We start from the raw sequence: 15,983 nt of genomic DNA, 5'->3' as shown, positions 1-15,983 counted from the left end.
TTTTTGATTTTACTTTAGGGTGTGCTTGTAAATGGTTCCGTTTTGATTTTTCGTCTTACTCATGTTGTTCGATTATTTTAATAATTATTTAAAACTATAATAATGCGATTCCTTAGCTTTTTTTTATCAAATTCGTACAACCAATCAATATTACGAAAAAATAAATTGTGTTTATTGAGAATGAATTTAAAAAATATTTTAATGTTTAATCGTCGTTGGACAGGTTTATTTTACATTCATCATAAAATATGTATACATTTCTTTGCCGTTATAAAAATTATCCTTAAACTAGTGATTGACAGATGGTTTTAGTAACATTTTATTTTCTACCTAATGGTTGAAGGTAATAATCATGAAAGAACCGTCATGGACAAGCATTGTATTGTATGGCTTGTTTTAAATAACTATTTACTTTATCTTGTTTGTATTAAGATAAACATCAAATTAATGTAAACCTGTCAATCACAAACTAGATTAAATTTCAAATTGTGCGATTTCTATATGCGTATTTAGTTGTAAAATTTAAACATTTCAACTTTACGTCAATCTTTTGTGCACTTGAAAGAGACCAACTTCTGAAGTAGTTGGAATGTTACTAAAGACGATAGTTTAGCTAGGTATGGTTAATTTCTGTGATACTTTACCAATTCGGTATAAGGGACTTGTAATTTAGTTGAGTGTGAGATTACTTATTTAAAGTTAATTTATAATGTAGAAAAATAAAAGGTTCTCTAGGTATTTATTTATTTGACTTATTCTTTTTTTCTTTGATTGTATCGCTTTAGCTAGAATATAACTAAAATATTGTCGGCGTAATGGCATTGGTCGTTCTGTGAAAATGCTAGGATATTTTAGTAAATAGGTGCTATGTAATATTACCCCCACTATAATATAAACTTACAGCCTATTTAACTTTTAGACTTGTTGTAGGGTAGGCTCATCGATTATGTGTTCTAGAAATATATGACTCAGTCTTATTGAAAACTATTAATAATGTGAACACGCTTCGCTTAGCTTGTATAAGTACGCTTTCTTGAATTAGAACTTTACTTCCTATTTCCTATTAGTTTTTATGCTGATATACTCAGAACATTATTTTTTTCGATACTACAAGTGTAATTCAGAATTTTCTAATCAAATTTAATTCAAAAATGTTTAAGTTCTCTGACGTGTGTCACTCTACCTAAAAAGGACAGAAACTATAATTATATAACTTATTTCAACGCTATACGATTCATATTCATTGCGCATTTAAACGGCCGTAACTTTACGTATTCTATTATAATAGCTATAACGCGTACTTTTCAAAATGTAAGTTATGTTATGTACTTAGTTTAGAGGTGCCATTCTAAGTTAGCCTCTGGCAGGACAAAGTGTGGAACGTCATTATAAACGTTATATTTTCACAAGAATTTGACCTGGTGGCCCTATCACATTATACTTTCTCTGAAGTCTGTACTGAGTTAGCTTAGTCTTACTCTATGTAGGTCTACCTAATTACTTTGACGTTTTCAAAACCCAAATCGTCGATGTAACCCGGAAGGCGGCCAAGCTAAAATGGGACTAGGCTGGTCACGTCTGCCTATGAGTTGTGGGGCAGGATCGCTGCAGAGTGGGAGCCCGAAAACTCAAATCCCCGCCGGCGATAGCAGGATGAACTAGACTGCCAGACAGCATTGGACAGAGATTTGTGGAGAATTGGGGGCAGGCCTTTGCCCAGCAGTGGGACACGTTAGGCTCCAAATAATTATAGTAGGTAAAGCGACTTTTAAGTACTTATAAACTTTATTAAATTGAAATACACGTCATTTTACGATAACAAACAAATTCATAAAGAACACTCTCGTTAAGTGTAGGTAATGTAAGAAATCTGTACATGCTTCGTCCGGTGGCCGTACTTAAACATAAATATAAATTATCTACCTACTTACCTACGTGTTATTTAACTGAAATAAACCCGTATTGGACTATTATTAAACAGACGATGCCCAATTGTATCGTCTATGACTTAAAAATTATATAATTGATTAATATCTAGTCATATATCTAAAAAAATGCGTACACTGGCTAATGAAGTATGTATAATAATTCAAAGTATGTATGTATCCCAGTGTAGACGAGATTACGATTAGAAATAAGTGTGTCAAATGTTACATCACATTTGTTAGATACGCAGTACGCACCCACCTAATCTACTGATAGGGCTACGAGTATGAGAACCGCGATATAATCAACTTCAGCAGTCGCTGACCTTGTCATATTGTGATTTTTCTCTCGTTTTTACATTTTAGTGACTGTTCTGTTGAGGGACGTAGGTTTGCATAGATGGCGCCAATATGGCTTGCCCCTTTATCTAGTTTTGTCCTATGAAATATGGCTTAAAGGGCTGGCAACCAGGCCATTAAATAAAAAAATATATACATTAACAAGAATTTAACAATTCTAGGGATTGACAGGGCAAGCTATGCTGGCGCCATCTGTAACATTAACTGTCCGCTATGATTTGTTCCCTTTGCTCCTTACTAGACTTTCGGGGTTCACCCCAGTCGGTATACCATCGCCACAGAATAAATAATAGTACAAGGTACAGAAGACTCACTCTAACAAAACGCGTCTGTTACGATCAGCACAAATGGCCACTAGGTGGCGACAGCGCCACGCGCGGCTTATGGCTTTCCCCAAAATTGGGGTGGAACGGATGTACTTTTAGCTACCTGTAGCAATGCGACGGAATCGCGGAGTGAGCCACGCCTGCCATCGCCCACACTGCTAACTATACATCGGTGGACCTTATGCCTTTTGTAATAAGGTCCAACTGATGTACTGTTAGGAATGTTGCTATTTGTACCTAGGTGCAAACTATTTGACCACGGCTGTCACATTAACACAACTATAGTTTCAAGGTAAACTAGAATTCCGTCTTAATGTAAATGGTTTTTAGCGTTTACTTGGGCCTAGCTTGAGTTTTGTGATAACAATTTTCCGTAGAATGATACAGCACAATCATGATTAGGTAATTTCAGTATTGCAGTAATAGTCAGGATTATAAATTACCTATGAATATTACGACTGTAGGAGTAGGCAGTGAATTGGCATGTAGTATTATGTAATATTCATATTATAAATTGCTGTTTTATACATTTTTACCTCACGTTAGTTGGAGTTTTTTTGTAATATGTAACATAGCATGTATCGTACGTAAATTATGATGTAACCATTTACATATGCAAAACTGAGTGATTATTATAGTGATTTATTTCTTATAAAATACGAAATTAAACTTGGAAATGTAGTGTTTTTATTTATATGTATGTTTTCTTGTTGTAGGATATCCCCATATTACATAAGTATGTAATAAATAAAGTAATACACATTAAGCCCCCTCCAGACTATGCGCGTGAATCGCGGGCGAAGCCGCGAACGCGAGTGTGGAGCAAAGAATATAATACTCACTAGGGTGTGGAGTCGATTTCGCTGTCTGCGAAAATCGGCGCCACACTTGCGTTCGCGGCTTCGCGCCGCGATTCATGCACGAGTGTGGAGGAGGCTTTACACACATAGGAACTTGATTATCGATTTCTAAAAACATAAGGCAAAGGAAATAAAAACGCAATTCTCAAATAACTTGATTTATTGACAAGTTTCTGCTAATACTTTCGTATTGCACCTTAACAAGACTGGTTAAAATAAAATAAGCTTGTTAAAAGTTCTTAATTGCACCAATTAAAAACGAATGCAATCAATCGAACATTTTAAAAACCCACGATTTCATCGTGGTTTGCCTGCACCCTTGCTATATTAGAAACAAATAACATCAACACAGTTTTCAAAACACAAATGTATAAAAACTAGGGTTAGTCTACAATATATGTAAAACGACGTTAATAAGTCATAATGTATTTATTATTTTAAAGGAGAATTATAAAATGATAAACTTTAATGTTTGTCTGTGTTCGTTTTGTCTCATGTCACTTTTATTACATGATACTTCATAAAAATAGTAAGTTTTTCAAGTATCCACTTCTAAGTCCAATGCTCAGCAGTGTAAATTATTTGTGAAAAAATTGGGACAGATTAACGCATAAGTTGACTTGCTCAACGCCACAGTCAGAATTATTGCAGGTAGGTACAGGGTACAATCGCCATCAGATAAGTATGTATATCCGATCGCATGTTTAAAAGTATTTGAACACGACTACTGCCAAAGCGTTCGTGTATACATGCTTGAGCAGCCCGTATTGCACAGATAATTTCGACGACTCTGACAGGAAGAGAAATGTCAGAATTGGGAATTGCCTCGGCCGAGGCGGCGCGCCGCGAGGCACGTCTATACTGGCCGTTTTGTGCGCGAGGAAATTGCATCGCACGTGTGCTCGCTCTGTGTGGACCCGGCTAATAGAGCAATTTTTAACATCTGTTTTGTAACGATTACCGATGCTTCGGCAGTAGCGTTTTCGTAATTTACTGGCGTAACTATGATGTTAGGAGCTCATAGCGATATACGAGCCCCGATGCATATGTTTTCGTCAGGTGACCCCATTTTTTGAGGTTCTCGCGTTTGTTCAAAAATAATTTTTGTTTAAAAATTACTAATATTTAATGCTTATACTAATGTAATTTAATTTTATATGGTAATACTCTGCAATAACTAAATTCAAATACAAGAAATACCGTTTGTACTGAAAGAAAAAAAATAATGTTTTTTATTTTTTTTGACGGGTAGGATTACAACATATGTGAAAAGGGCTATTACCAGGGAAAGCAATAGGGCTCTGCCAATGTACTGACAATTTTGTTTCGAGCCCATGCATGCAGCAGTGCTGTAAGAGAGGACAATATGATTTGGACAACGTTTTTGAAAAGTCCTTTTTTTCAGCAATAAAAGTCTTATGCAATTTTATTATACGATCAAAATAAACTACATTAAACATTGCTATTATGGTTCCCATTACTGGGTCATTATATGTTCATGTGTAAAATTTATTAAAATAAACAAAATTGTTGCGCGGAACTAGACGAAATCATTTGCATCGGGGCTAGTATGCTATGGTCTGTATAGTACAAACATTGCGCCGAAACGAGCATCTGCATATGATTTAATCAACACTAAAGTTCATTCGGCGGCATATTATGTTTTCGCTAAGGCGGACCCCGGGTCCTCGCGCCCCGCGCGGGGGCACAGCCAGGATTGACGCCAGGATGATGATGATTATGTTTTCGCTAAAGAAGTTTAGTTTGGCTAACTAGAGTTGAATCGTTAAATTCAATTAAACCGCAACATTATTGTTCAAAGACGTAAGTAATCGTAAATATTATCGTCGTAATTGTGTCTAGAAAGGTTCAAATTTCGTCAGCCAACTAGCGACACGAGAACGTTTTCGTAGGTGCCGCCCGCGTTAAGGACCGTTTAAACTTCGATTACTGAGCAGTGAGAGTTCATACATGTTCTCGCGTTTAGTTGCAGACGTATGAACAGCACGCACTAAACACTAATCAATGGGGTTGGCCGGTCGAAGTATTTTGCAGACTGCGCCAGCATAGCTTGCCCTGTCAATCCCTATAATTGTGTGAAATTGAATGAAATATAAATCATATTAAATTGGAACAGACCTGCATTACTTTGTTTCGTTCAACTTTCAAACATCAAATTAAAAATAAAAATCAACTTCCCTGCACTGTAGGTTCAAATTATTGTGGCAAATTTTTGATTTTCTTTTGTATGGCTGGGCATTAGGAGGTGGAACTATATGCCCCGAATGCGAGCCCTTTAACCTTTTCGACGCCGTGTCAAACACAAAAGCTGTCACGCGGACGCCACGTCATCGAAGTGTCAAAACTGAAATTGAACTTTATGCATACGCACGTTTGTCTATGTTGCTCTGTGGCCTGTGACCGATATATCCGTCTGTGGCTTTTGACCTGCGGTGCGGATATATCGGTCATTGGCATCCAAAAGGTTAAGCCAAATCTCATAGAAGTCAACTATAGAAAGGGGCAAGCTACGATGGCGCCATCTATGCAAACCATTGACAGTTGCCAACCCCATTTGAACGTGGGCTTAGTAATCGTCGCCGCGCGAGATGACCTCCTTGCAGGTGGGGCGGAGCAGGATGGTGTGTTCGAACTGAGCGGTGTAGCTGCCCTTGATATCGCAGAGCGGCGGGTAGGCGTCCACCACGCCCTTGTCGCACAGGTCCTTGAGCGCCATGGCGTAGCGCGACGCGCCCGCGCGCTCCAGCCAGCGCTTACAGAACGCGAGGGTGCTGAAGTTCTTGTTGATCAGGTTCAGGAGTTGTTTTGACGATTGTAACCTGGAATTTAGAGTTCTGATGAAGTATACGACTATACGAGTTCAAACGTAATGTCAATGTCACAGTCAGCACTGTCTATACAGACGTTCGACGAGATTATCACATTGTTAGTAGCTCGGTACACGTCAACGGCCGTCGGACCACTGTTCCTTTTTACACTGTGGTAATGTGATGCCAAATATGCGCCACAAATGCCTGAAAATCATTCAATATGGCTGAAATATGCGGCAGATTCCTGCAGCTGACCTGTCTCCACACGTATTGGCTCGCCTTTCCTGTGGCATAAGACAGTGAAGCCGAGAGGGTAATGCAGGTGCTGGGCATCCCTGCGTTTCCTTAATTCCGTCCCAGGCGGTGTAGTGTATGTTACACCATAAATCGTCTGCAATAGACGTAAAGGCCAATGATGAATGTGATGCCGTATCGAGAAAATAACATACAGAATTAATTTCTATATGACGCCGCCGTGCCTTGTCACTGTTATAGACGGCTTTTTAGCGTTGCGCTTTTATAACAAAGGAACAGCGCCATCTACTTTTAACCCTTTAAAGATGCACTAGACTAAAGATGACTAGTTTCTTGTGCAATGTAGGTTCTTCCATGTTGTGGGTTACATAGTAGGAAGCTTAAACTTGACATTTACACTTCACGCCAATAATTATGGGGCTCCTGTGCTGCCCCCTACAGTTAAAACACGCTTCCTATTATCATCATCATCATATTAGCCCTTTATCGCCCACTGCTGAGCATATGCCTCTCTTCTTAACTCTAGTACGCCACATGTCCCGGTCCTGAGCTAATCTCATCCAGAAGTGACCCGCAATTTTCCGGATGACGTCCACCCAACGAGCCAACGGACGCCAGGCGCTTCTTTCATCCGAAAGCGGCCAGCATTCTGTTAACGTTTTAGTTCACCTGCCATCACCCTACTCCCTATTATGTCTATCTTGAAGTAAAATTTGAATGTAGAATTGACTGTAACCGTACCTTAGCGGAACGAACTGCTGGTCGAAGTTCTTCATATAGTGCGAGCAGTCCATGTCGTCGTGCACCTGACCGCGGCCCGTTGAGCCGAAGGTCTCGATCGCGTAGAACTCATTCTCCTCCATGCGGGTCGTCTCGCCGCCCTTCACAATCGGCACCGTCTTGCCGGCGTGGATCCCTGGTGAAATCATGGTTTAAGTTTATCATTGTGAAAACCAGTCGCAAAATAAATAATAGTAAACTGGAAATCGTAATTCAAGACCAAAAAAAGTAAGACGATGTTGCCACTTTTTACTACCGCGTCTTGTATTTATGTAAAAATAAGTAAATATAAGTACTTTTTTAAATCGTAGGAGCAAAATTACCAATACATAAATTATCTTATCGTGTTTATTTTAAAAAGGAATTTACTATTTTACAAACAAATTATTGCAGTGGCATTTTGTCTTACAGTTTTTGGTCTTGTATTACGATTTCCAGTATAGGTACAGAAGTTTCACTCTCTAAAAAACGCGTTTATTACGACAGATATGACTGCAAGGTGGCGCAAGCGCGAGCAGGCGTCTGTTCCGTAGCGGTGCGCGGCGACTACTCCTAGACATCAAAATTGGTGTGGGCCGCAAGTATTTGTAGAGACGCGACGAAATCGCGGAGTGAGCCACGCCTGAACCAGTAGAGTAGTAGGGTCAGTAAGGTCATTTAGCATGCACTTTAGTCTCAGGCGATGCCGCTTGGCATGATTGTTCCTTAGGTCAAACAAAGTTGATCTGGCCCGGTAGACAGGAGATCGTACCATGCAGACCCCCCAAAAAGGGGGGGGGTGAAAGAGTCGGCTCCCCAGGTCCAATCTATGCTATATTCCTTCCTAGTCTTAGCAACTAGGGCAAGTTATATATCATTTCCGAATAAATTAGGGACGAGGAATTCATTTCTGAAATAATTATTATGCCTTTCCATACAAAAAAAATGATTTTTGTACAAAACATGAAAATGTTATGTCATTTTTTGTGACAATTTTGGATGTTACAATCACAGTGTGGCGATTTGCACTAAATAAAAAATTGGACCATGTAGCCCATGTATTCTTTATTCTGGAAAATATCACTTTATAGTAGGCATTCATACATTTTTTTGTAAAAAAAAAAATTTATAGCGCGTGGCGGTAACGATTTCCATACAAATGGAACTATGCCCAAAGTCAAAGATTAAAAATGTTTACTAAAACACTGAATTTGACATTTTAAAAGTTTAAATATTATGTTTTAATAATTTTTCCATGCGTTTTTGCCCTTTTTTGGTACAAATTTGTTGTTTTTATTTTTCTCCATACGAACTTTCTCCCCCCCCCCCATTTCCCCCCTTAGGGGTAGATATTTTTAAATTTGTTTTTATAACTAACTTATTCCTTTTGTAATTAATCGATGTTCAAACGTTCAGGTTAAAATGTTCGGTAGTTTAGGATCTACATGTGTTTGAGCTAAAGACATTTTATTTTATAATATCCCATACATTATAATATCTAACAAAACTCTGCTTACTTCCAGACATCATACAATCTAAACCCCTGAAGATATAAAGCTGAAATTTTCAACATCAATTAAATGCGACAGGTTTAAGTTTAAAATAAAATAAAATTTTATAAAATCAACGCTTAAGGGGGGGAAATGGGGGGGGAGAAAGTTTGTGTGGAAGAAAAATAAAAACAACAAATTTGTACCAAAAAAGGGCAAAAACGGATGGAAAAATTATTAAAACATTATATTTCAACTTTTAAAATGTCAAATTCAGTGTTTTAGTAAACATTTTTAATCTTTGATTTTGGGCATAGTTCCATTTGTATGGAAATTGTTACCGCCACGCGCTATAAATTATTTTTTTATTACAAAATAATGTATGAATGCCTACTATAAAGTGATATTTTCCAGAATAAAGAATACATGGGCTACATCGTACATTTTTTTATTTAGTGCAAATCGCCACACTGTGATTGTAACATCCAAAATTGTCACAAAAAATGACATAACATTTTCATGTTTTGTACAAAAATAATTTTTTTTTGTATGGAAAGGCATAATAATTATTTCAGAAATGAATTCCTCGTCCCTAATTTATACGGAAATGATATATAACTTGCCCTAGTTGCTAAGACTAGGAAGGAATATAGCATAGATTGGACCTGGGGAGCCTACTCTTCCCCCCCCCCCCCTTTTTGGGGGGTCTGCATGGTACGATCTCCTGGCTACCAGGCCAGATCAACTTTGTTTGACCTAAGGAACAATCGTGCCAAGCGGCATCGCCTGAGACTAAAGTGCATGCACTTCCATACATTTGTGTTCCTTACTGACCCTACTAAGAGTACTTAATAAATTGTATAATGATTAATGATACAAAAGGAAAAAAAAAACTACATTAGGGGAGAGCGGGGTTAAACGTGCCGGAGGTAAGTTGATCCGATGGGAATAGGAACGCAAGTAAACCATGGAGCGATTCGTATGATATTTGTCGCGAAAAGTCAGACCACTATGCGGTTGCAGGAGCCGTTTTCGTTGCTTCCATTATAGTAGAATAGTAGTTATGGAAAATAAATCAAAAACGAGGGCACAACGAACCCCACGGATAATCACATTTTTGCTTTAGATTTTTTTTACTATCTGTTGATAGTACACAACAAATTATCATATATTTCGACGAACTGAAAAATACTCTTTTAGCGTGTGTGAACTAAGATTTAAATATATGACGGATAAGTTATAAATTTTAGCAACGGAACAACCCGCCCCATAGCGGGGTTAGTTGTTCCGTTCCGACCTATCTCATAAAAAAAAATCTGGTAAAAAAACTGTTTAACGATGCACAAAATAATATCGCGACTCAGAAACGCAAATAATCATTATTTAATATAGCGCAACCCACATACCTTATTCACACTGTTTTCATAGAACAACCCGCCCCATAGCGGGGTTAGTTGTTCCGTTCCGACCTATCTCATAAAAAAAATTCTGGTAAAAAAACTGTTTAACGATGCACATAATAATATCGCGACTCAGAAACGCAAATAATCATTATTTAATATAGCGCAACCCACATACCTTATTCACACTGTTTTCATAGAACAACCCGCCCCATAGCGGGGTTAGTTGTTCCGTTCCGACCTATCTCATAAAAAAAATTCTGGTAAAAAAACTGTTTAACGATGCACAAAATAATATCGCGACTCAGAAACGCAAATAATCATTATTTAATATAGCGCAACCCACATACCTTATTCACACTGTTTTCATAGAACAACCCGCCCCATAGCGGGGTTAGTTGTTCCGTTCCGACCTATCTCATAAAAAAAATTCTGGTAAAAAAACTGTTTAACGATGCACATAATAATATCGCGACTCAGAAACGCAAATAATCATTATTTAATATAGCGCAACCCACATACCTTATTCACACTGTTTTCATAGAACAACCCGCCCCATAGCGGGGTTAGTTGTTCCGTTCCGACCTATCTCATAAAAAAAATTCTGGTAAAAAAACTGTTTAACGATGCACAAAATAATATCGCGACTCAGAAACGCAAATAATCATTATTTAATATAGCGCAACCCACATACCTTATTCACACTGTTTTCATAGAACAACCCGCCCCATAGCGGGGTTAGTTGTTCCGTTCCGACCTATCTCATAAAAAAATTCTGGTAAAAAAACTGTTTAACGATGCACAAAATAATATCGCGACTCAGAAACGCAAATAATCATTATTTAATATAGCGCAACCCACATACCTTATTCACACTGTTTTCATAGAACAACCCGCCCCATAGCGGGGTTAGTTGTTCCGTTCCGACCTATCTCATAAAAAAAATCTGGTAAAAAAACTGTTTAACGATGCACAAATATAGCGACTCAGAAACGCAAATAATCATTATTTAATATAGCGCAACCCACATACCTTATTCACACTGTTTTCATAGATCAAATTAGTATTTTATGAAAATCGGCACGTTTAACCCCGCTCTCCCCACTTACTATATGGTCCAATTGAATGTCCGTTCAGATTGCGGATAGGCTTCACTTGATATACAGTGCCATCCAATTCCACTTCATGCGACTCCATAACCTGTAAAAAGGTTACAGGTTATTTCTGTACTATCGCTTATAAGCGCTTTTTAATAAGGATCAGCAGCTAAGTCAATTAAGAGAAGCTAAGCGCTAAAGAAAGGAAAAATTCAGGAACGCTTATGCAATTTTTATCCATTTACTAATAAAATAAGATTCAATAGGTATTATTAATTTACGTTCACTCAACCAATATTTGATACCTTTCTAAGCACTTAATAGAAGTAGGCGAAGGCCACTAGGGAAATCAATTCCTATTTACAGCTAAATAAAGTGAACTGAGTGATACGTGAACATAACTAAATTGTTCGGCTGTCATTCACAACTAATCCTTGAAAGGCAAGGCATTCTGGAAAGGGATGTTTAGGTGCCTTATCCTTTCACCAGTCGATCGTAGCACTGGTTGAAGTGCAGAGGGGACATTAAGGGTCGGTTGCACCAAACTGTTCGTATCGTTAAAGAGTTCGCTAAATTTTTATGTATGAAAAGTTTCATAGTAAAGCGCCGGGGCGCGCCGGCTGACGTTAATCAGTCTGTCAAATGTGGTTGGTGCAACTGGTCTTAAAAGTATCATACCTCTTGCACTGCAGCGCCCACATCACACAGCCTGACATCAACCCCCGATGCCTTGATGCCGGCCTCTGTCGCCTCCTGCACTCCCTTCACCAGCGGGTCATAGCGCGGGTTGAAGTGCAGAGTGAACGCGCAGTCAATGATACGTCCGTTGATATGCGTGCCGAAGTCAATCTTCACTACATCGTCGTATTCAAGCACTGTAGTATCACCTGGTGGAAAAAAATGTTTTCAAATCATGTAGAGCTGCCTTGGATGAGTTCCAATGCCGTCAACTTAAAGAACTAGAGGGATATCAGACGGGATGAGCTGAAAGCCCGCCCACTAGCGTCTATTATTAGATATAATTATGGTAATGGTGTGCTTTTGTGAACATTGTGTGCAGGTCTTTTCTTTGTGAATAAGCACTCCACTTCCAGTACAAAATAAACGCACCCATCATGTCATTGGTGGTGTATGTATGTATAGTATGTTAATAAAATTGCTTGTTCAACTAATAGGATATACAAACCTTTTGCGACTTTTCAGCTTGTAGAACATATTACCTCCCACATACAGGGCCTACAGCCCAAAGGAAAGTGTAAGTTTTGAATTAAAACACTATGGCCTTAAAGAAAATTAGACATTATATTTACCAGTGTTGGGTGTGTAATGCGCGGCGCAGTGGTTGCGACTGCAGCCTGTGGGGAAAGCCAGCCCCGCTTTCAGCCCGTCTTCACCAATGAGACGCCGGGCCGTGGATTCCAGCTCCTCACATATTTGGATCATTGTCATGCCCGGCTTTATCCAGTCGCGCATGTACTGTCGTGTCTGGAATAATATACAAAACCTCATTGCATGTCAAAAAGTTTGTACTCGAAATTGTTAATAGTTATTTGTTTCACCAACGCGAGGAAATTACTTACTGTAAAACATTAGAAATCAAATCCACACACGAGCGAGCATACGCGTGTGTAGACGCATAAAGTAGACGTGCCTCGCGCTTTGGAGGCACGTTTACACTGGCCGTTTTGTGCGTGGGAATTGCCTCGCGTGTATGCTCGCTCTGTCTGGACCTGGCTATTCATTCTCTGTGGGGACTTGGCTAATACAATTAAACATTTATCACTCAAAACCATCACTTTACAGTCAGTTCCACCAGCCATAAAGGATAAAATACCACTTTCTCATCAGTTATTGAAGAATAAAGGGTTAGAAGCTGGTGTGGTGCAAAATACATGATTAAATGATAGTTACCTGTCTGTGGGCTTCGGCGGCATGTCTGATCTCCTGGTATATGTCTTGGTGCATCCTGTCCAAGGCTCTTTTTTCCTCACTGGAGAACCGCTCCTTGGCAGTCCTGTCATCAATGCCTTCAGCGTGTCCATGCTCCATTATTTGACCCTCGGGGAAGTTGCCTATGTTTGAACATTAGTTATTCCATTATTACTATTCCATTGGCTCTATCTACTAGTATCTATTGTATGTAGATAATTTATCCAGTTAATTTATCATCCTAAATCTAAGTTTATTAACAAATATATGTGTACATTAGTAATTACAAATAAAGCACAATTCAATACACTTAAGTATTACAATTTAAAACACTACACCCAAATTACAAAACTACAAAAACTATAAATAACATCACATAATTACAAACTATATTTATTATTAGATTGCCTAATTAGAAATGAAATAACGAAAAAATACCGGGTTCATTCCCATAAATTATATACCGGTATCTGATCCTTGCATGCTAGTCTTGTTAAATAAACCCTTGTATGCCGGACCGCAGATCTAATGCAGATTAGAAAAAACCGGCCAAGTGCGAGTCGGACTCGCGCACGAAGGGTTCCTTATCATTACGCAAAAACCGCAAAAAATCATGTTTGTGGTATGGGAGCCCCACTTAAATATTTATTTTATTGTCATTAATATTTGTTGTTATAGCAGCAACAGAAATAGGCTTAGCTTATTTAAATTACAGGGCTCCTGTAGCGCTGTGATAAATGTATACCCCTCCTATCAAAAAATATGATAAAAATATTTATCAAATATATTATTCTTAATAAAGAACGAAAAAAGAAAGAACACATTGACAGTGATGGACCGGCGCAGACTGCTGCAGCATATTCCTCGGTACAGAGTGAAATATGTTGAGCGTTTTCGACTAAAAATATGTAAGCGACCCATTCTTAATATATTTTATGTGTCTCACGGAAGTTTTGTTATTAAGATAAAAATGTGACTCACCCTGCGGGTACAACTCAGCTATAGGTATAGTGGGTGGATTGGTCTGTTCCTTTGCTGCTCCTTTGCCACCCTTGCTCTTGTTTTTCTTTTTCTTCTTCTTTTCTTCACCCTCAGGTGGGGCATCTTCCACGGACAGTGATTTAACTTTTTCAGTTGCATTAGTGACTTCATTGTTATCACCAGTTACTTCAGAATCTGGTAATGGAAAATATGTGCATCAAAATTTATAATCGCCTCCCGAATTCTCTGAAAAACTTAGGAAACCACAAATTAAAAAATGCTTTTATAGTGTGAAAGACTACTTTAACGAAAAATATGATTAAAATGATCTCATAATATGTAATGAAAATTGTAAATGTTTAAAATTGTTAAGCTAATAGTTTTAAGTATCGCGATTACGTCGCTTTGCTACAGGTAGCTAAAAGTACATCCGTTCGACCCTAACTTTGGGGTTTGCCATAAGCCGCGCGTGGCGCTGTCGCCACCTAGCGGCCATATCTGTCCTGATCGTAGTTTTGGTAGAGAGTGAGTCTTCTGTACCTAGTACTATTATTTATTCTGTGCTATAGGTATGTTGCTGTGTCCTTACAGGACGTCCCGATAAGCTATAATTATACTAGCCCAACGTCTTAAACTAACCCAATGATATGTACCACCTTTATAACTGGTTTGTGATATGCAATAAATGATTATATTCTGAATACAAGGTTACTTATATAACTTGAATTATTTAATTCACAACATAAAAAATATCAGATAGATTCATTCATTCTTCATTATTAGTTCAATAAAAATTATGGCATAATCATTAGATTTGATAATTATCCAACTAGACTGAATCGTACTTGGCAAGCCTTTGTCTCTGTTTTTATTTTATACTTATTTATCGTATGGCAAGGAGTGTTAGAGGTTATACAGATATGAACGCCCATTTACCTGGAGCAAATGTACTCCCATTGTACTTATCATTTTTTATTACACTATTATAAGCCGAATACGATAATATTTATAACCTAACCTGCCTTCTTCTTCTTTTTTTTCTTTTTCTTCTTCTTGGCGGGATCCTTAGTATCTTCCTCTACGTCGTCTAGTTCGTCCTCTTGGCCATTTTCGTGTGCGTCTTTTTTCAAATCTTCCTCTTTCTGAATTGAAGCCATGTTTAACACTTTAACAAAAATAACTGATAAATTCCATGCGACTGCCCGCAAAAGTCAATCTCATTTACGTCACATTCGACAAGTTTTAATTGAGCTAGAAAATTGCAAACATTCCAGTACGTTTTATAATTCATTCAATATGGAGGTTTTTGAACTACAAAATAAGAACGTTTTTACTGTGAATGTTTCGAGAACGAAAACTATTGATAATAAAACGAAAATAGCGTAATCAGCGTTCGACGTTGCGATGCGATTTGTTCAGAGGTCTGTGGAGCCCTGTAAATTAAAGTGGTACCCAGACGGGAAATGAATTTGGCGTCAATCACCAATTTTATATTTATGGTGATATTAGAGCTATCTAAAAAGAAAAAAAGACCTACAACAAAAATACTAGCCTCATGAATTGGTATTCTTGAGTCCGCACCTCGTGTTATCGGTAATATCGGTCATTACCGGCGGTTGGTTGGTTTTTCAACAATCTGATTAAATTGCCCGATTGAATCAGGACGTGCAGACGCAAATGCCAATTTGGCTCACCGAATTCAACCGCCGACAATTACCGATATTTCCGATAAAATGAGGTGCGGACGCAAGAATACCAATTTGTGACGCC

General features: G+C 38.2%; 1 protein-coding gene across 1 annotated transcript; it reads right to left on the bottom strand.

Annotated features, from left to right (window-relative positions):
* Positions 1–3,613: 3,613 nt before the first annotated feature.
* On the bottom strand, positions 3,614–15,449 carry LOC134665805 (methionine aminopeptidase 2). The gene is made up of 8 exons (XM_063522793.1): positions 15,232–15,449; positions 14,214–14,408; positions 13,215–13,375; positions 12,614–12,788; positions 11,982–12,190; positions 11,316–11,406; positions 7,299–7,473; positions 3,614–6,311 (listed from the first exon to the last, which is right to left on the bottom strand). Exons 1-8 carry the CDS (start codon positions 15,368–15,370, stop codon positions 6,059–6,061), a joined length of 1,398 nt encoding a protein of 465 aa, XP_063378863.1. The 5' UTR covers positions 15,371–15,449; the 3' UTR covers positions 3,614–6,058.
* Positions 15,450–15,983: the final 534 nt, after the last annotated feature.

The sequence above is a fragment of the Cydia fagiglandana genome, chromosome 7, assembly GCF_963556715.1.
Source record: "Cydia fagiglandana chromosome 7, ilCydFagi1.1, whole genome shotgun sequence".
Lineage (NCBI taxonomy): Eukaryota > Metazoa > Arthropoda > Insecta > Lepidoptera > Tortricidae > Cydia > Cydia fagiglandana.
This window is presented reverse-complemented; position numbering and strand designations above follow the sequence as displayed.

What these genes read in the sequence shown, in the direction of transcription:
- LOC134665805 (XM_063522793.1), bottom strand. Translation starts at nt 15,370, where the DNA reads ATGGCTTCAATTCAGAAAGAGGAAGATTTGAAAAAAGACGCACACGAA. An exon ending in GCATTACACACCCAACACTG is followed by an intron (nt 12,191 to 12,613) that starts GTAAATATAATG and finishes TTTTTCCACCAG; the next exon opens with GTGATACTACAGTGCTTGAA. An exon ending in CAGCAGTTCGTTCCGCTAAG is followed by an intron (nt 6,312 to 7,298) that starts GTACGGTTACAG and finishes TCTAAATTCCAG; the next exon opens with GTTACAATCGTCAAAACAAC.